Source organism: Onychostruthus taczanowskii, unplaced genomic scaffold (genome assembly GCF_017590055.1).
Source record: "Onychostruthus taczanowskii isolate IOZ18803 unplaced genomic scaffold, ASM1759005v1 scaffold5, whole genome shotgun sequence".
Taxonomy (NCBI): Eukaryota; Metazoa; Chordata; class Aves; order Passeriformes; family Passeridae; genus Onychostruthus; species Onychostruthus taczanowskii.
This window is the reverse complement of record NW_024502568.1, coordinates 18,711,587-18,731,661: the sequence shown is the minus strand read 5'-3', so window position 1 is coordinate 18,731,661 and position 20,075 is coordinate 18,711,587. Positions and strand designations below refer to the sequence as shown.

The 20,075-nt window shown below is 53.6% G+C and overlaps 1 protein-coding gene across 1 annotated transcript in view; it reads left to right on the top strand.

Annotated features, from left to right (window-relative positions):
- TCERG1L (transcription elongation regulator 1 like) overlaps positions 1–20,075 on the top strand; it is a 156,217-nt gene that overhangs the window by 120,960 nt on the left and 15,182 nt on the right. Inside the window, exons 5-6 of the mRNA XM_041415572.1 lie at positions 328–492; positions 16,242–16,364. Coding sequence (XP_041271506.1) covers positions 328–492; positions 16,242–16,364 — 288 coding nt within the window. The remainder of the gene's footprint in view (positions 1–327; positions 493–16,241; positions 16,365–20,075) is intronic.

Genomic DNA, 20,075 nt, shown 5'->3' with positions numbered 1-20,075 from the left:
AGGTGGTACCCAGAGCTCTGGGCTGGGGACAAGATGGGGCTCTTGTCAGGATTTAGACTTGATGACCTTCAGGCCTTTTCCACTGTCAGTGACTCTGTGGTTCTCTGATTGCTGAGCTCCGGGGCCCAGAGCTGAACACAATAAACAGATTTATTCACGTCCTGCCTGCTCAGGCCCTGCTGTCTCTGAGGGGGCACGCAGGGCCGGGTGGGACGTGCTGCGTCTTGTTCCATCCCGTGTCCAAACTCAGAGTGCTGCTGAGCACAGCACTGTCCCCAGCCCCTCTGCTCTCCCCGCAGCTCTCACTCGTGTCTCTCTCTCCCACAGGTGGTTGCCAGAACAGCCTTAAAGCCGCGGGTGGCACTCAGGGCCTGGCGCTGGTGGCCCTGGAGCCCGAGGCCCCCCAGGCCCCGCCGGGGCCCGGCCTGCAGCCCTGCCACCTCCTCACCTTGTCCCCCATCAAGGTCCCGCTCCTGGCCTCGCCCTTCCCAGGTAAGGGCCATGCTGGGCCCCAGGACAGTTCTGGGCACACGGGGGGGTGTGGGGGTTTGGGGAATGCTGGGCATGGGTGGCACTGCAGGGGTTAAATTGGGGGCTCTAGAGCAGCTTGGAGGCATTCTCTGGATTGTCAGGAGAGGGTCACAGCTCTGGTCTGTGTGCCAGGAGTGGGTCACAGCTCTGGTCTGTGTGCCAGGAGAGGGTCAGAGCTCTGGTCTGTGTGCCAGGAGTGGGTCAGAGCTCTGGTCTGTGTGCCAGGAGTGGGTCACAGCTCTGGTCTGTAAGGAGTGGGTCACAGCTCTGGTCTGTGTGCCAGGAGTGGGTCACAGCTCTGGTCTGTGTGCCAGGAGGGGGTCACAGCTCTGGTCTGTGTGCCAGGAGTGGGTCACAGCTCTGGTCTGTGTGTCAGGAGTGGGTCACAGCTCTGGTCTCTGTGCCAGGAGTGGGTCAGAGCTCTGGACTGTCAGGAGAGGGTCAGAGCTCTGGTCCGTGTGCCAGGAGTGGGTCAGAGCTCTGGGCTGTGTGCCAGGAGTGGGTCAGAGCTCTGGGATGTTTGTCATGGATGTGTCCCTGGGACACTTAGGACCAGCTGAGCTGGTTCTCCCCCACCTGAGGGGTTCTGTGGGCACACCTCAGAGCCCCCAGCACACCCTCAGGTTTGGTGGTGTGTTCACAGCCGAGCTGAAACGTTCACCTCCTCAGCTGGAACGGGCCCCCACGAGGTGTGTGCGCCACGTGGGACAGCGCTGGGTGAAGTCCCAGCAGATTCTCTGGGTGTTTTTAGTTATCATCGTGCTGGGAGAGCTCAGCCTGGGTCCTTTCCCAGAGCTGAGGTGTGGCTGGTACCTGGAAAAGTGTCTCTTTTCTGTGTGCTGAGTGGAACCTTTCTGAAGGTGGCAGTGAGGGGGCATCCCTGCCTGGCTGGGCAGGTCTGGTGACAGGAGCCTTTAGGGAAGGTTTGTAACTGCACCTGGGCTGCCTGGGGCTGTTTCTAGAACAATTATCTGCCAATATAGTGAAAAGTGGACATGAGGCTGCACCCCTCACCCACTGTTTGGGTAGTGCTGGGATCAGCTGTGATGGGTGTGAACTACATCCATTCGATGGGAGATGGGAAGGAATTCCTCCCTGGGTTTGTCCTGATCCACGTGCCACCTAAAAAGTGACTGTGGGGTTAAGGACCTGTGACCTTTGGGTAAATGAGCTGTGACCTTTGGGTTAATGACCTGTGACCTTTGGGGTAATGACCTGTGACCCTGGTGTTAATGACCTGTGACCCTAGTGTTAAGGACTTGTGACCTTTGGGTAAACGACCTGTGACCTTTGGGTTAATGACCTGTGACCCTGGTGTTAATGACCTGTGATCTCGGGGTTAATGAGCTGTGACCCCGGGGTTAATGACCTGTGACCTTTGGGTTAATGAGCTGTGACCCTGGTGTTAATGACCTGACCCCGGGGTAAACGACCTGTGACCTTTGGGTAAACGACCTGTGACCTTTGGGTTAATGAGCTGTGACCCTGGTGTTAATGACCTGTGACCCCGGGGTTAATGACCTTCCCACATTCCCCTTGCCACTTGTGACCTTTGGGTAAATGACCTGTGACCTTTGGGTTAATGACCTGTGACCTTTGGGTTAATGAGCTGTGACCTTTGGGTTAATGAGCTGTGACCCTGGGGTTAAGGACCTGTGACCCAGGGGTAAATGACCTGTGACCTTTGGGTTAATGAGCTGTGACCTTTGGGTAAATGACCTGTGACCCCGGGGTTAATGACCTGTGACCTTTGGGTAAACGACCTGTGACCTTTGGGTTAATGAGCTGTGACCCTGGGGTTAATGAGCTGTGACCCTGGTGTTAATGACCTGACCCCGGGGTAAACGACCTGTGACCTTTGGGTAAACGACCTGTGACCTTTGGGTTAATGACCTGTGACCCTGGTGTTAATGACCTGTGACCCTGGTGTTAATGACCTGTGATCTCTGGGTTAATGACCTTCCCACATGCCCCTTGCCTAAAGCTGAAGAAAGGCCACTGGCACGCAGTAGCAATGAACTTAAAAAGCCCCAAATTACATTATTTCCAGCTTCAGTCTCCATGTTTATTGGTGCCTGGAAGGCTGAGCACTGTGTGTGTGCTTAGCCCAGTTAGTTGATTATCCCCTGTTAATTGATTCTGTTAGAAAGCAGTGTCCTGTTCCTGCCTTGTGTGGTCCTGTGTCTCCAATCACAGGGATTTGCTCAATTTGATCAATAGTCTTAGGAGTGAATATTTAATTTTTAGACCTTTGATTGTGGTTTGTTTTGCAGCCTTACAGTTAACTGCTGGCAGCCTAATTAATAGCTTTGGGAATTAATAGCAGGGTGTTAACACAAGGTGGGAAGTGTGGGAAGGGCACAGGGCAGGTGGGGATCCAGGCTCTGCTGCTTTTCCATCCTCACAGAGGAAATTCCTTGGAATTCCCTCAAAGCAAATCACCTGGAATTACGGGGAACTGTGAGTGTGCACAGTGCAGCGTGTTCATTTTCAAAAATTCACTTTTAATACAATTTATTTTACATTTTGGGAAGGAAAATCAGAAGCACAGCTATGAGAGAGCAGAGGATATTTGGGGAATTTAAAGGCATGTGCAGCCTCTTCCTGCAGGAGGCTGTGAAGGATCCCAGCTGGATCCCTGGGAATGGGGCTGAGCACACAGGGCTGCGAGGTGCTGGCTGCTGCAGGTTGCTGTGCCTCGGCTCTGCAGTCAGTGGTGCTCTTGGGGATTGTTCTGTCACTGTGCTGAGCCTAGAAAAACTTGAAATGATGAAATAAACGTGTGGGAGAGAAGCAGCATAAAAATCCTGGGTTTAACAGCAACATAAAATACTGTTTTATGTGGAATAAAATATTGAAGCTTGAGGAACCTGTGCATGGAGTGATGTGTGGCTGGAGAGGCTCCAGCTCAGGCTCTGGGCAGTGAGAGGGGCCTTGGCCCCACATTGCTGTGCTCTCTGCTCCCACGCCAGTGAGGCAACAGAGAAGGTTCCAGCAATGCAATTGCAGCCCCATTTTGGGTTGGGATTGCTTTTATTTCCTTTCTTCATTTTGCATCTACTGGTGCTGCTGCTCGTGCATCTCCCAGGCAAATGTTCCCTTAAATATTTCAAGGCAGCCTGGCTGTGAGTGTGGATTTTGTGCCAGGTTTAACATAAAGACTAAACAGGAGCTTGTGGAGATGCAGCTCCTCACTGTGCTGCATCTTCCTGGGCTCTGCTGGGGGAGGAAACTGCATTTCCCAGCACTGCCACGCCAAGGCTCTGAAATCTGGCTCAAAGAAATCCTAAATGCATTAAATTTGCAAGCACCAGCACTTACCTGCAGTAATTAAGGGATGGGGTGTCTGGTGATCTCTAATACCCCTCTGCAGCTCCTGCATGAAGAAGTGGGTGTTTATTTTCCTCACATGCAGGTTTTTAATGGCAGCAGTGAAGAAGGTAAGAGATGAGCCTGTGCTTATGGACTCTGTAAATTAGCAGTGAGCACAAATATTAAAAAAGGCACCATCTGCCATAGAATCCATTTGCCACCTGTTCCCTGGCTCTCAGCATTATTTAAGGGTTTAAATGTGGTGGTTTAGGCTGCCACGGAGCAGCTGGGAAGTGACTGAGCCTTTTCCTCTCAGCACCTTAATGCTGTGTGCCAAGGCCAGCTCTCGGTGCCAGCTCTGTGTCTGAGCTCTGTCCGCGGCTGTCAGTCCCTCCTCAGCAGGGCTGCTGACTGAGCCAGGCTCAGAGCACGCCTAGAGCTGGCTCCTGGGCTGGGCAGGGACCTGCTGCTGCTCCCAGCAGAGGCACAGACTGTCCCACGGGGCCTGGGAAGGGTGCAGGGCTGGGGAAGGCAGTGGGCTTGGTCCCACTCAACCCTTGAGCTCAGCCCGAGGTCCCCAGGAAATCACAGAAGCCCAGGGTGGATTGGTTTGGAGGGACCTCAGAGCCCACCCAGTGCCACCCCTGCTGTGGCAGGGACACTGCCTCTGTCCCAGGTGCTCCAGCCCCAATGTCCAACCTGGCCTTGATGTTCCAGATGTTTCCTGGCCAACCTCTTCCCTCGCAGCTCCTTACTGGGAGGGCTGGGCTGAGCCACGTGTCCAAGCTCTGTGCACACTCTTTCCTTCCTTGTGTTAATGAGATAATTAACAGCTGCAGTCCAGTGAGTCAGTGCTGGGAAGCAGCTCTGGCTCTGCAGGTGGCTCTGCTGGGCCCTCTCCCACCCTTGGGGATCCACTCCGTGGGAATTCTCCTCGTGCAGTTCTCAGCTCACACCAGCCCAGCCCTCCCCTGCACAGGAATTCCACGGCATTAGCTGAGCACAAATGAACGATTTTGGGAGAAAGGCCAAAGTTCCAGGCAGGAATGTGGTGTTCCCCTCCTGGGGAAGCCTCCTGGCCTTGCTGGGTGTGCCCCGTGCGTGGCCCTGGCACGGACTGGCCTGGCAGTGCTGGGTGGCTCTAACGAGCTTGCTGTAAATGATGTGCTGCTCTAATGCTGGCTAACGAAGCAGGTAAATGAATGTTTATAGTTATTAAAGTGATCACTTCCTGCCTGGGCTAGTATTCAGCACAAAGTCACGTTTTGGTTCCCTGTCTGTGCTGGCGCACAGAGGGGAGGTGAGCTGGGACAGGGGCTCAAATCATGCCCAGAGCCCACTGAAGTGGTACCAATTCCCTCCTCCCTGCACAGTGAGTCCCTGCTGGCAGCTGGAGCTGCCCAGTCAGGCCCTGTAAGGAGCAGGCTGATGGCTCCGTGTGAAAATTCAGCTTGCTTGGGTTACCAAGGCAAAGTGCAGGAGGAGGGCAGGCAGGGTGAGGTCAGGCACAGCTCTGTGGTATTGCACATTTTTGCACCATCCAAAGCCAATCAGGGGAGTTTTTTTTGGTGCAAATCCATGAGGGGGCCTGACTGGGGTTATGGATCACAGTGCACCTTGTGCCAACAGGGATTGCCAAGGCTTTGGGATGTCTGGGGAGCAGGGGCAGGACCTGAGGGTCAGGCTGGACACCAGGAAAAGGCCACAGCTCAGTCCTGCTCAGGCCAGGCTCATGGTTAAGCAGCTGCTGCCATGGTGTGCTCCAGGAGAGGTTCTCAGTGCTTGGGATGTAATAGCAAGGTATTGACAAAAGGGAAAATATCAATACTCCAGTGGCAGTTACAAAAGACAAACAACCCAAATCCTCTCAGTCGTGCCCAGCTCTTGGTAAATGTCATGAAAGTCAGAGTTAATTTAGTGTGTCTGTAACTGCTTGTTGAAGCACTGAGCTGGGTTTAGCTGTGGGAAGTGCAGTGCTGGGCAGTGTTTCCAGCAGGTTTCACTCCAGGAGCAGCAGTTCCTCTGCCAGGTGGCTTTCCCCAGCCAGGTGAGGCTGGGGCTGCAGCACTGCTGGGGCTCAGGGTCACACTGGGTTTGTCCTTTCCCCTGGGTCCCTCTGAGGAGCTTGGGCTGCACGGGGCAGGCCGGGCTCTTCTTTCTGTTAGAGACTCATTAATTGAGATTTGTGTAGCTTAAAAAGCCCTCACTAAACTGGGTATATTTCTTGTAAATGGAACAGAAGTCTTAGAAGGAAACCCAAAGTGAGTGAAAGGAATGACAATGGGATCATTCCACGAGGAGCCCTTCCTTGTCCCTCTCCAGAAGAAGAGGAATGGATGAAATTCCTGTGAGAATCCCGTGAGTTTTAAATCACAGCTGAGGGAACACCTTGTTTTGGTGGCTGCTGCTGCATCCTGAAATTCATTTATGCAATGAAAGCATTAGGAGCTCTGCAGGTGTGGCCAAGGCTTGGTGGAATGGTGCTGGGATGCAAAATAATCCCCAGGGGATGCTCAGGCCCAGCTTTTGTGCTGCTGCCCAGCAGGAATACTGGGGCACTTGGAGAGGGGAACAAGGCAGCAAATCCTGCTGAGCCCCAGTAAAAGATGGGAGTGGTGTTGCTTTGTGTGCTTTTGTCTTGTTTATTAGTGAGAGGGAAAAAGCATTTTTTTAGACATTGTTTTTTATGTGTTCAATTTTATTGTTCAGCTATTTGGGGACTGGTTTTGATGCTGTAAAATGAAGCCACAGAGTGGATTTTAACTAATATATTCCCAATGTTTGGCCTGAATCAGGGCTGGATGTGGGGTAAACTCAGTGCAAAACTAAACCTGATGGAGGAGGAAATTCCACAATCCCAGTGGATTAATTTCCATTTTTAGGATTTGCATCTGCAGGGTCTTTTACCTCCTGGTGCAATTCTCAGTGTGGTGTGTTAGGCAGGGGGATAATCTCAGCATTCCCTGGAACAGGAGGGGATCCTGGAATGCTCCAGACATTCTGTCCAGTGGGATTGAGAGCTGAACAAACCCTGTGCCACAAAACGTCCTGTGAATCATTCAAATTGCTGCTGCACTTCATCTTGGAAACTAAAATTAATATAGAAATACCTGACTGGGAGTTTCTTATGAGGGAATAGAAATTCCAGGGCACCATGGCATGACGTGTGAGGCTGAGAGCTCAGGGTTTGTATTATTATTGTTATTATTGTTATTCCTGTTCAGCCCTCTGGATGGTGATATTATTATTATTGTTATTATTGTTATTATTGCTATTATTGCTATTATTGTTATTCCTGTTCAGCCCCCTGGATGGTGGGAACCAAGTCCACAGGGATTTTCCTGGTGTTTGTGCCCAGTTTTGCTTTGGAGCTCTGGATGTTTCCTGGGTGACTCCCCTGTTCCTCAGTCAGGCCCCACTAAAGTGTAAAGAAATGTAAAGAGGTAAAATGAATCTTCCTTCTTGGCCAGAATATAAATAAGGGAACTTAATTACATTTCCCAATTTTAAGTGTGCCACAGGAGCTTCCTCAGGGTACTAAATGGAATTTCATGGATTTTATTGCACTTGCAGCTCTGTTGGCACAGGCAGGATGGTGGGGATGGTGGAAGGGAAAAGGAGCAGGACTTGGGGACAGTGGGAGCTGTCCCTGCCCTGGCAGTGGTGGCATGGATGGGCTTTAAGGTCCTTCCAACACAAACCAGGCTGGGATTCTGTCATCCCCAGAAAATCCCTCCTGCCAGCCCCTGTTCCACACTGGGCTCCCTCTGTGGTGTCAAGAACCTGGGACCTTAAACTTGACTCAGAAACCACCAAAAAATGGAGCACTAGAGTCACATTCCTGGTTTCTGCCTGGCTGGGCTCAAAATTCCAAACTTAATTTCTGACTCAGATCCTCAAACCCTCCCAGAAATGAGTGCTTGAAGATTTCACTCTGAAGCACAAAGGATTGGTTCATGCAAAAATAATTACAGTGCTATGACAGGAGCAAGTGGAGGCTCTGGGGGTCTGATGCTGCATAATTCAGTGTATTCTCTCACAATTACATCCTGTCCAGAGGGCAGAAGGAAATTTGCTACTGGAGTTTGTGTGAGGCTGGAAAAGAATCGTCAAAGTTTGGGAAATGGGGCTGGACAGAGCAGTGAGAAGGGCTGTGGGGTGATCATCACCATCCTCATCACCCCCAGCACCCCTTTCCTCCTGCTGTGGGCACAGGCTCCCTGGGCTGCAGGGTGGTCCCACCTCCCTTCCCTGGGCTTGCAGAAGCTCTGTCCCAGCCCAGGAGAGCCCCAGTCCCTCCAGCCACACTCAGCACAAATCCCTGCTGTGCCTTTGGGCCCCTCCAGCCTTATTTTCCAATTTTGTGTGATGGCTCCATGAATAATTCAAGAGGAGTCTTTGATCTGGGCTGGCTGCCCTGCGCTGCTGGGAGAGCAGGGAGGTCACCTGGGGCAGGAGCTGCTGCTCTCAGGAACTGCCCAAAAATCCAATACAGCTTTTTTCCCCACTTTGGAGGCTCTTGGCTCTTGAATTCCCTCAGGGTTTGTGTTCTTGTCTCCCAGTTCTCTCAGTCTTTGGGTCCCTATCTCTGAATTCCCTCAGGGTTTGGGTTCTTGTCTCTCAGTTCTCTCAGTCTTTGGGTCCCTATCTCTGAATTCCCTCAGTCTTTGGGTTCTTGTCTCTCAGTTCTCTCAGTCTTTGGGTTCTTGTCTCTGAGTTCCCTCAGTCTTTGAGTCCCTGTCTCTGAATTCCCTCAGAGTTTGTGCTCTTTGAATTGCTTCAGGGTTTGGGTTCTTGTCTCTGAATTCCCTCAGTCTTTGGGTCCCTGTCTCTGAATTCCCTCAGGGTTTGCTGTCCAGAGCAGCATTCCTGGGGCTGCTGGGCTTTGAGAGGTGCAGAGGCTCGGGAGGGACAGAGCTCACTGACCTGTGGCTTGGGGGGAGCCACTGCTGTGGTGAACATCTCCTCTGCAGGTTCCAGGGAATTAATTAACTGTTCAATCTATTATGTGGTGATGATCTCATCCTGTGTGTGGAGGCAACCCAGGGAGGGAGGCAGGGACCTTGGTCTGATCCCTGTGCCAGCCTGCAGACCCAGGAGATGTCCAGGCTCTCCCCACTCCTGGTGGCACCTCGGGGACGTGATGGGCTCTGCCCTGCTGAGGAGGATTCTCCCTGCTGGACACTTTCCATCATTTTCCCTCTTCCTTTCTGTCTTTTCTCATGCCTTTGTGCTCTCCAGACCCGTTCAGCTGGGGAAGGTTTCAGTGGATTTTTTTTCAGTACTGGTTTATGGTGTGTAAAATGTCACTGTCACTTGGGGTCTCTCAGGTGGAGAGAAGAGATTTGTCTCATTTTTGGACACAGTTCTGCCAAGACTTCTTTTTAATGAGTAAAGGCAGCTCGGTTCCTCAATCTCAGTGCAGAATTTTGAAAAGCAGGGGAATGTTCACTAGAGAGGCGTTGGTGCAAGAGGAGCAGCAGATCTGAGACAGGTAAAGGGTGATAATTGGTTTGTCCTGGGAAGTGATGGATCCCTTTGCAGGAGTGCCATTCCCACCTTGCCAGAGCAGCTCATCAACTCAGAGCACCTTGTCATAATTCCAGATAATGCCAGAAGTGTCCCTAAAGGAATGGTTTGTGCTCCCAGTATAAATTCTGGTGCCTTTTGCTGTCCAGTCCCTCTTGGCACAAAACAAGCTCAGGAGAAGCCATCCCTGGGGCTCTGCTTTGCCTGGGCAGAGCAGGAGGGGTCTCACAGCTCAGCTCCATATCAGGGCAGTCAGAAATAAGTGAGAAAAGGTGAGTTTCACCCTGGGGTCACAGCACATCCTGAGCTGGACTTGGCCCAGGCAGCCAGCAATGCCTGAGAGCCCTGTCCAAGCACTCCCTGACTGCTCCTCCTCCAGAACAGAAGGGAGGGAAAGCCTCCAGCAGGAGTTGTATTTCCAGCCTGAAGCTGAGGATCTGAGCCCAGCAGGGTCTGGAGCAGGGCTCAGCTCAGCAGTCACCCAGGGACACGAGCTGAGCCTGTGAGGATTTGCATCATTTGCTTTTCTAAGCAGGGCTTGAATGGGGTTTAATAATCCTGCTCTTTTTGTTATTAAATGTGTCGGGTTCAATTCTGTCATGGTGAGTCCTGCTCTTACAGCTCCTGTGATGAGAAATCTCATTAAAAGTTGGGGAATGCTTTCTGTTCACTTCTGCTGCTCACAGACTTCTTGTTTCAGTTTGAACTTCTTTTTTTTTCCAGTTAAAGCCAATGTTGGGATTTGGCACAAAGTGGGGAATTCCTGCCTGGGATTACAAGGGCAGCACCAGAGGAGGTCAGGGCTGGACAAGGGCTTTGCTGGGATGGGCACAGGGCCTTGAGCAATCATTTCCCCCAAAAGAGAGGAAATGGGGATGATAAACCCTGTCTGAAATGATTCCTCTGAGGAATTTTTAAACTGGGACTTCCCAGGTGTCCCAAGTGCTGCAGCAGGGCTTTGAGGGGTGGTCAGAGCTGGGGCTTCCCAGGATTGTCCCTTCACAGGGACACTTCACAGGGCTTGGGGGATATTTCATGCCCCTGAACCCAGCAGGTTTGGGGTGTGGGGCTCTGCTGGTGCTGTCACACTCATGGAATCACAGAATAATTTGGTTTTGAGGGGCCCTTCAAAGGTCATCCTGTCCCATCCGTGGCAATGTCCCCCTCCCTCAGGGAGGAGCGTTGCCCTGGCTGGTTTTCACAGGGGATATTTCAAACACCAGTAGTAAAGGACAGGCCTGTAAGAAATGGCTGAATGTGACACTCCAGCTTTTGGGGGGGGTTGATGGATTTTGATTTCACTTTGCTTTTGAAGCCGCTGTGCCTTCCCTCGTTTTGCTGCTCATTTGGTGGAAATTGCAAAAAACCAGGTTGTTAAAGGAGGAGAAATTGGAGAGGGAAATGTTCCCCAGCACAGCTCACTGCAGAAGGTGCTCATTGCCACTTAGGCCTGACTCTGCAGATTTTCAGGAATTCTTGCTGACTTTCTTCCCTTCCCGCTCCAATAAGCAATTTACTCCAGCATTCACCAGTTCCTGAAGTGGTTATGGCAATGCATATTGAAATGAAAGCTCCAAATGATCCTGCAGAAACAAAAGTGCAGCTCCTGCTCTGCTGGGGAGGGCTGGGGTCGGGCTGGGGCCAGCAGGGGTTGGGATCTGCTGGAGATCCGGACATGGAATGGGTTGGGATGGGTTAAATCCCACCCAGTGCCATGGCAGGGACAGCTCCTGCTGCCCCAGCCCTGCCCAGCCTGGCCTTGGGCACTGCCAGGGTGGGAAGCATCCCATGGAACACACTGGTGATGTCTCTCCATATTTGTGTTCTGCTGCACACTGATTTATCTGTGCATAAATCTCTCTCCAGCTGCACTTCTGTGCCTCATGTGTTTATTTTTCATTTTACCAGAGACAGAGGACCCTTCACTGATTTTCTGAGCTCCTTCCAGGGCAGTTTATTCATCTGATGGAATCCAATGGGGTGACTTGGATTCTATACCATCAATTTTAAGCTAAAATAACCCAAAGGGTTTCTGTGCCAAAATCCTGCTTCTCCCAATCCCTGTGATGGCCTCGAGTGCCCTGTGCCAGTGCCAGGCTGTGCCATGCCTGCTCTGCCCTGCCAAACATCCCTGCTGCTGTCACTCCTCACCTTCCAGCTCTTTGTCATTCTCCTGTGCTCCCCTCCAGGTCATGAGTGGATTCTTTTTGTCACTGCCAGTGCAGCAGAAAAGGAGCTCTTCAGCAGAAATTTCAGTACCCTTTTTTCAATTTGAAGATGGGAAAACCCAAACAAACATAAAGCACAGGTGGATGAAGGCGAGCAAAGCAGTTTGGGTCGTTCTGCCAAAACCAGGGATGCTGATTTCGAGGGTTGCTTCTGACTGGGTAGGAGAGCAGAAGAGTCTGATTTATAAAATTCTCCTCCTTTTCCCTCACTGCTGATGGAAGTGGCCCCTGGGCTGTGCGGGGACTGCCCAAGCCAGGTTGGACACTGGGGCTGGCAGCACCTGGGACAGTGGGAGGTGTCCCTGGGTGGGATTTGGGGTCCCTGCAGCCCACAGCAGCCTGGCACCCCGGGGCTGTGTGCGTGCTCTGTGTGCCTGCTGTGTCCCTCTCTCCCAGCCCAGCCCTGTGTGCCCCTGGCTGCTGGGTTTGCAGTTTCTGTTCCCAGCTGGGACTGAGGGGCAGAGCTGTGCCATCCATCCCCTGTGGCCCCTGGGCTGGCTCCAGCACAAAGGGCAAGCAGGGATGGCCATTCCCAGCCCCATTTGGGTGGCTGTGGGCTCCCAAAGCACTGCAGGGGCTGGGGGCTCTCTCCATCACCCAGGGAGCTCCAGCTCACCCTGGGGCTGAGCTTGGGGCAGGGCAGCTGTGCTGAGCCAGCTGTGCCAGCTGTGCTGGGGTGTTCTCCCCAGCAGCCCTGTGCCTGTGCAGGCAGCCAAGGGCAGCTGCTGCTCAGGAAACACCACACGTTCCCAGGGCTGAGGCACAGGGAAGGGCATAATCACATTCAGAAAGTGCTGAATGCTTTTAATGAACGTGTCTGGGCCTTACAAAGGAGCAGAGGAAGGAAGGGAAATTTCTCAGAGGTGGCTCCTGGGCAGCCTCGTGTTTCCCCAGCAGGAGCTGCCTTGAGCAGCAGCGTGGTGTGTCCTTGAGGGGAAGGGGGAGCAGAGCTGAGGGGCTGCATGGAGCTGGAGGATGCTGCCTGCTTGGGAAAAAATCGATTTTTTTTAATTGCTGCTCAATTCCTCCTTTTTTTCAAGCAAAGAGTATTCTCTTGTCCTTTGCAGATAGGCAGGACTGCCCCAAATTATCTCATCAGGATGGACTGTGCTTCTAAATGAAGCAAGTCCCTGGGCCCTGATCTCCAGCACCTTCTGGGGTCAGGAGGTGAGAGCAGCTCTAATAAAAATGACTGGGTGCATTTCTGGGCCTGCCTGTCAGACAGTGGCTGCAATTACTGATTTCCCTGCTCCTTCCCATTAGCCTGCCTGGTGGTGCCTCAGGATGTCACAAACTCCTCCTGCCTGTGCCTGGGGACAGTGGGGTACAGCAGGGTGAGCGCTGGGGGCTCCTCAAGGGCAGGCAGGGCAGCTTAGAGCAGAAATTAGGGGAGGTTTTCATGGAAGGGCTGTAAAGCACTGGAACAGGGAATGGTGGAGTCCCCAGGGATTTCAGAGTGGATGTGGCACCTGGGGATGTGGCTTAATGGTGACCATGGTGGTGCTGCTGGCTGGACTTGATAGTCTTGAAGGTGCTTTCCAACTGTAGTGACTGTGGCATTTCCTGATCCCAGCTGGGCTGCTGTCCCCACCGTGGGGCTGGGAGTGGGCCAACTCCTCCCCTGTGATGTCCCAGAAGTGCCAGAATTGGATGAGATATGGATTTATCCTGATCCCCCTCCCCAGCCCTCCCTGCAGCCCGTTCTGCTCTGCCTGGAACGTCCCTCAGCACGCCAGGCTGGGCGTTGTGGGCCTGCCTCACCTCGGCCAGGGCTCTGTGCTGATGCCTCAGCCTCATCTCAGTGCTCAGGGCTCTTCTCCTCTCCAGCAGCAGCTCTGAACTCTGCCCTGCTTCTTCCTCTCGCTCAAGCCCAGCTCCCAAGCAGCAGGAGGGAGGGTGGGAGGGAAATGCTGGCACTGCTGGTGTGAGGAGCTGTGCTCTCCCTGCAGCACCGGGCAGGGAATGCTGGCTCCTGCTGCAGGCACTCTGCACATCCCACGGGCTGGGGAAGGAACCTCAGACAGCCCCTGCCAGGAGCTCAGTGCCACTGGTGCCCAGGGAGGGGCTGGGGAGGATCTCAGCTGTGTCAGTGCCACTGGTGCCCAGGGAGGGGCTGGGGAGGATCTCAGCTGTGTCATTGCCAGTGATGCCCAGGGAGGGGCTGGGGAGGATCTCAGCTGTGTCAGTGCCACTGGTGCCCAGGGAGGATCTCAGCCATGTCACTGCCAGGAGCTCAGTGCCACTGGTGCCCAGGAAGGGGCTGGGGAGGATCTCAGCTGTGTCAGTGCCAGTGATGCCCAGGGAGGATCTCAGCTGTGTCACTGCCAGGAGCTCAGTGCCAGCCGTGGCCAGGGATGGGCTGGCAAACAGGGCAGGCACCAGAGAGATCGGGGGATAAATCTGTGTTGGGCATGGACCAGCCTGCCTCCTTTCCACCCCCTCGTGTCTCACCTGCTCCTGTCCCTGCTCACCTTGTCCCTGTCACCTCCTCCTGTCCCTGCACACCTTGTCTGTGTAACCTCCTGTCCCTGTCACCTGCTCCTGTCCCTGCTCACCTTGTCCCTGTCACCTCCTCCTGTCCCTGCTCACCTTGTCCCTCTCACCTCCTTCCCCTCTGCCCTGGCCCCCTGTCCTGCTGCAGCCCATGGAAGAAGGGTGGCTGTGTGTGAAGGTGCTGAAAAGGCTGAAAGGATCCCAGGAAGGGCAGATGTTCTCCAGAGGCACCTCTGGCTCATCAGCCTGCCCTGGCTCTGCAAGCACCCAAAACTTCACAGGAGCCCTTTCCTCCTCCCTCCCCCTCCTCAGAATTGTTTTAGAGTAAAATTGGCCTAAATGTAATCATAAAGCATGGAGTGTGGGCTCACACTCAGGTGTAATTCCAGCCCAGGTTATGTTCAGTTCAGAGCAGAGGCTGAGATTGCGTCGTGACATTCAACTCCATCAGGCTGTATTTGTATTCCAAAGCCATCCATTGCAAAGACTGCTCTTCATGAGCACAAAGAGCTCCAAAGCATAAATATTTATTCCTTAAAGGTTAAGATTGCCTTAAATCATTCCAGCTTATTTGGGGAGCAGCAGTTATAATTAAAATAAGCAGTTGAACTCCATCTGCATGTATGAAATGCATATATATGTGTATATAAATATATATTTATATCTACTTGACTCTGGTGCGGATGGAAGCCGTGGGATAATTGCTTCCATCACATCAAAAGATGCACTGATATTGTTCCTGGATTGGGTAATAAATCAACAGAAAGAAGCAGCTGAAATGATATAATGGCATGTCACGTTCGAGAGGCGGCAGAAGCCGAGGTGGGGAGCGAGCAGAGCTTGTCTCCAGTGCTGCTGGAATTGCAGGGGATAATTATGCAAATTATGGAAATCATTCCAGTTTTGGGTGTAGAGAATTCATAGAACCCAAGGAGGGGCTTGGAGCAGCCTGGGACAGGGGAAGGTGTCCCTGCCATGGCAGGAGTGGCACTGGGTGGGCTTTGAGGTCCTTCCAGCCCACACCAGGCTGGGATTCCATGTTCTGTGTTGGAATATTGTGCTGTGGCACCTGGAATTTTTGGAACACAGATCCGTGAGAGCGTTCAGAGTGTGCGAGTGGGCTTTTGTAACAGACTGAAGGTTTCAGAAGTGATCCATCTTATTCCAGAATGTGCACAAGCTGGGATGGGAGCTGTCTGATGGCCCATGAGTGGCTGGTGAAAGGAGCTACAGGAAATCCTGCAGCTTGGACTGTGCTGGGAACTGTGACATTCCCAGTCTGCCTTGAAGCAGGGATGGGATGTACAGCTATGAATATACAACCAATGGCACCGGCAGTGGTGGCTGGGAAATGGGAGCTGGGCACTGCTGCTGGGACACGTGGCTCTGCCCTGCCAGGGGATGGGCTTGGGGGGCTCTTGTGTGGCTCAGCTCCTGAAAAACTTCCCACTTCATTGGGAATGAGTGCTCCAGGCTGGACCTCAGCTATGGCAGCAGGCAGGAATTCTTCTGCAGGACTGGGGAGCCTGGTTTAACTGGCCAGCTTCCAGCAGCAGCCCTGGATTACTGGTTCCTCATGAATGATGCACGTGAGCAAACCAGAGTTTCTGCTTTGGGCCTCGGCCCAGCAGACTGAGGCCCTGGATAAAGTTACACTTTTAAAGTATTGGCAAAATAATTTCCCATGGATAGAGTGGGACACCGAGAAGTTGTGATGAGTAGCAGTGGAAACCAGAGGAGTGTTACTTAAAATGAGAACACTGATCCTGCTGTGACCTGCTGGGAGGGCATTGATCTATCCTGGCAAATTCTTACTTTGAGGGCCACACGTTCATTAATTTTAAATTTCTGGCACTGTTTATTGGCTGAAGATCCGTGGGCATCGTGGCCAGGAATCGAGCTGAACACAAACCTTGTTTTAACCCTGCAGTGGGGGCAGGAGATGTGCTCAGCAGATGGGTTCCCTGAGTCACTGAGGCTGGAAAAGCTCCCTGAGATGGCCAGGAGCAGCTGCCAGAGCAGCACCCAGCGGGTGCTCAGCGCTGCCCACGGCCTCCAGTGCCAGGGCTGGGCACAAAGGCTGAGGGTTTTAAAGGGAATTGTTATTTACCGGGGAAAATTCCCCTCTGCCCTTGTGTCTGCCCGCAGGTTCTGCCTCCAGGCTGGACAGTGCCGTGGGGCCCCTGGTGCCAGCACAGGTCACCCGTGTCACCGCCCTGGCCGCGCCCGTCACCCTCATGGCCACCAACCTGCTGGAGCAGGCACGAGCAGGTGGGTGCTGTCCCCGTGGCTGGAAGGGCAGGGATGCCACGCTCTGTGTCCTTGCAGCCAGGCTGAGCCCTGTCCTCAGGGGTGGGACCCCCAGATGTGCTGGGGCTCTGCTGTGCTGCTGCTTCCTGACCTGGGCCACTCTGCCCAGGACGGGCTGCCACTGTCACCTTGGAGGCACCACGGGGCTCTGAGGGCACCTTCCCAGACATGTTCTGGGGGAAAAAAGGTGTTTATCAGGAATCCCTAGGGATCAGTTCAGATATAACCCCTGACCCCCCACGCCAGGGGAGCTGTGGCTGCCCCAGCCCTGCCAGGGTCCAGGGCCAGGCTGGGCAGGACTTGGAGCAGCCTGGGACAGTGCAAAGGTGGGACTGGATGGGCTTTAAGGTCCCTCCCAACCCAAAGCGGGCTGTGGTTCATGATTTCCAGGGCAGTGGCAAAGAGCAGCTCTTGGGCAGCGTGGCTGTGTCCCTGGGAAATCCAGCCATGGAATGAGTTTGTCCCTGAACTCCACCCCAGCACAGAATTTGTCTGGGTTCCTCTCCTGTTCCCCCTCCAAATCCCCTGAACAATGACAGGGAGGGTGGGCACTGTTTGCTGCAGGGGGAGAAAAGCTCAGCTCAAAGAGATTTGTTCTGAGAGGGGAAAGAAGCACTTGGAGGGCACAGCAGGAATGCTCAGAGCAGCAAAGAAAGAATTAAAGGGGAAAGCAGCATGGGCAGGAGGGAGCTGTGTGCCTGGATTGGGGCAGGACCTGCCTGGTGGGAGCAGAGCTGGGATCCCAGTGCCTGGAGCAGGGCAGGACCTGGCTGGTGGGAGCAGAGCTGGGATCCCAGTGCCTGGATTGGGGCAGGACCTGCCTGGTGGGAGCAGAGCTGGGATCCCACGCTTGGATTGAGTAAAAGCCAGCAGAGGAGGAGCTGGGGATCAGTCAGGGAAGGGTTTGGCTGATCTCAAACACCAGAGCCATGAGGTTGTGGGGACAGACAGAGCTGGCCTGTGGAGATGCTGGGGGAGGATAAACCCCACAGTGTGGGATGTGTGTACTTAATAAATCCAGTCCTTGGGAGCACTTAAGAGTCAAACTGTTAAACTTTTTTGAGATTAATGCAGGTTTGGCCTCTGCATATTTTTACGAAACAAATTTTGACTGTGCCTTGTCCACAGCTCCTCATGGCATGAATCCATCTTCCCTCTTCCCCTTCCTCTCTAATTCTGCTTTTAACGAGATGTGAGACGTTTGTGATCACACCCAACATCCTCTGTGCTATACCCAAGGCAGTTTTGCAGTTTCACCTTTGCTTGCCATGCTGTGAATTATTCATGTCCCTGTGCTGGTGAGAAGCCTCTTTAATCAGGAGCCTTTATCTCCATCTCCCCTCATCCTCCAGCACGAGCAGAACTCACCAGTTCTAGCTGTGCTGCTGACTTTGGGGTGAAAAAGGAGATGGAAATGTCTCATGCTGGCTGCACTGGCAGGCTGCAGCTCAGTTTGAGCACTGAGGATGGGGGAGAGGTTAATGAACGAGCAAAGAGTGAAGGTGTGCCCTGTGAGCACCTGGTGCTGGTCCCTCCCAGCGTGGGCACAGGAGGGTAGGTCTCCAGGGATGGGCGACACTGACTGGGGTTCCCTTGGGAAGCAGGAGATCCTGGGGCTCCTCCCTGGCACGGCCAGCCCCACTCCAGGGGGATCCCCGAGCCTGGGGAGGGAGGAACAACCTCGGATTGTTTTCCTCTTTCCCTTGCACTGCGGGCAAACACTCAGTGTTCAACTGCAGGTGTCAAACTGAACGGCTCCTGCTGTGCACAGCCTTCAGGGCTTCCCTTTGTTGTTCCATTTTACTGGTTGGTTGCTGTTTCTTTTTTTCTTTTTTTAAATTTTTTTTATTCCCATCCTCTTTTCTCGTTGCCGATGCCCAGAGTGCTGTGGCAGCGTGTTCCACACGGGAATGCCCGGGGAGCTGCCTGCTGCAGAGCTCACCATGGCTGCAGCACCCAGGGGGCTCCCTGGGCCTTGCTGTGCTGGGAGGGAGCTTTCCAGGGGGGGAAAGGAGAGGGAGATTCCCAGGAGAGAAAGGTGAGGGAGATTCCCAGGAGAGAAAGGTGAGGGAGATTCACAGGAGGGAAAGGTGAGGGAGATTCCCAGGAGAGAAAGGTGAGGGAGATTCCCAGGAGAGAAAGGTGAGGGAGATTCCCAGGAGAGAAAGGTGAGGGAGATTCTCAGGAGGGAAAGGAGAGGGTGATATTCCAGGAGGGGAAGGTGAGGGAGATTCACAGGAGGGAAAGGAGAGGGTGATGTTCCAGGAGGGGAAGGTGAGGGAGATTCCCAGGAGGGAAAGGTGAGGGAGATTCCCAGGGGGGAAAGGAGAGGGAGAATTCCAGGAGAGAAAGGAGAGGGAGATTCCCAGGAAGGAAAAGGAGAGGGAAATGTCCCAGGAGGGTGCAGAGGCTGCCTGGGTGCTGCAGCAGTGTCCCCTCAGGAGCAGAGGGGCTCTGTGCCCACAGCAGCACCTCCCTGCTCTGAGCCTCATCCTCACTGAGCAGTGACCAAGGCAATTGCTCTGGGTTGGACTTGCCTTTGCACAGCCCAGAGCTCTGTGCTTTGGGTCTGCTCCTGTTTCAGTTTCCATCTGCAGCTGACATCTGTGAATTCCTGCCTGGCAGGGTGGGCAGGCCCTGGCACAGGGTGCCCAGAGCAGCTGTGGCTGCCCCTGGATCCCTGGCAGTGCCCAAGGCCAGGCTGGACACTGGGGCTGGGAGCAGCTGGGACAGGGGAAGGTGTCCCTGCCATGGCAGGGGTGGCGCTGGAGGGGATTTAAGGTCCCTTCCCACCCAACCCATGCCATGATCTGTATCAGAGCTTCCAAAGGCAGGGAATGTTTCCTGTCCCTGGAGCCCACGTGCCTGTGGGATGAGATTCACCCTGTATTTCACATGGATGAAATGCATGGCTGCTTTCAAATCAATGGTGAGTGTAGAAGCACCACTGTCACCCTGGCCACTGCTTGTGCCCTCTCAGGGCTCCCTGGGGCACTGCTGGTCCCCTGGCAGTGGCTCTGTGCCACCCTCTGTGCCAGGCCTTGCTCAGGGCTGTCCTTCCCCTCCCAGCAGGAGGGGGCACTGACACCGGTGTCACCTCCTGTGTCCAGAGCACCAAAGTGCCTGGGAAGGCTTTGATTCCCAATTACCAGATATCCAGGGAGGGAAGATGAATTTTGAGCCCTTTCTGATGTGTATCAGCAGCTCCCTGCTCCTGGCTCCTTTAATGTGGAAATTAACGGCTCTGGTTTGTAAATCTTCTTTTTTGCTCCCATAAAGCCATCTTCTGAGCAAAATGCCATGGATTTCATGTTGTATTATTCTGAGATATTCCGAGGGAAGCAGACTGAAATGGGGGTCTGTTCTGTACCCAGAGGAATTTTGAAATAATTGGAGTAGCATTTCGAGGTGAATCTGCCCCATGGAATCCCATCCCATTGATCCCATCCCCTTATCCCATTGATCCCATCCCATTGATCCCATCCCATTGATCCCATCCCTTATCCCATCCCACCCCTGCCATGGCAGGGACACCTTCCCCTGTCCTGGGTGCTCCCAGCCCCAGTGTCCAGCCTGGCCTGGGACACCCAGGGGCAGCCAGGGACACGTGGGAGGGGGCAGGGGACACCCCCAGGAATGGGGGGTGTACAGAGGGGTGTCACACACCTTGTC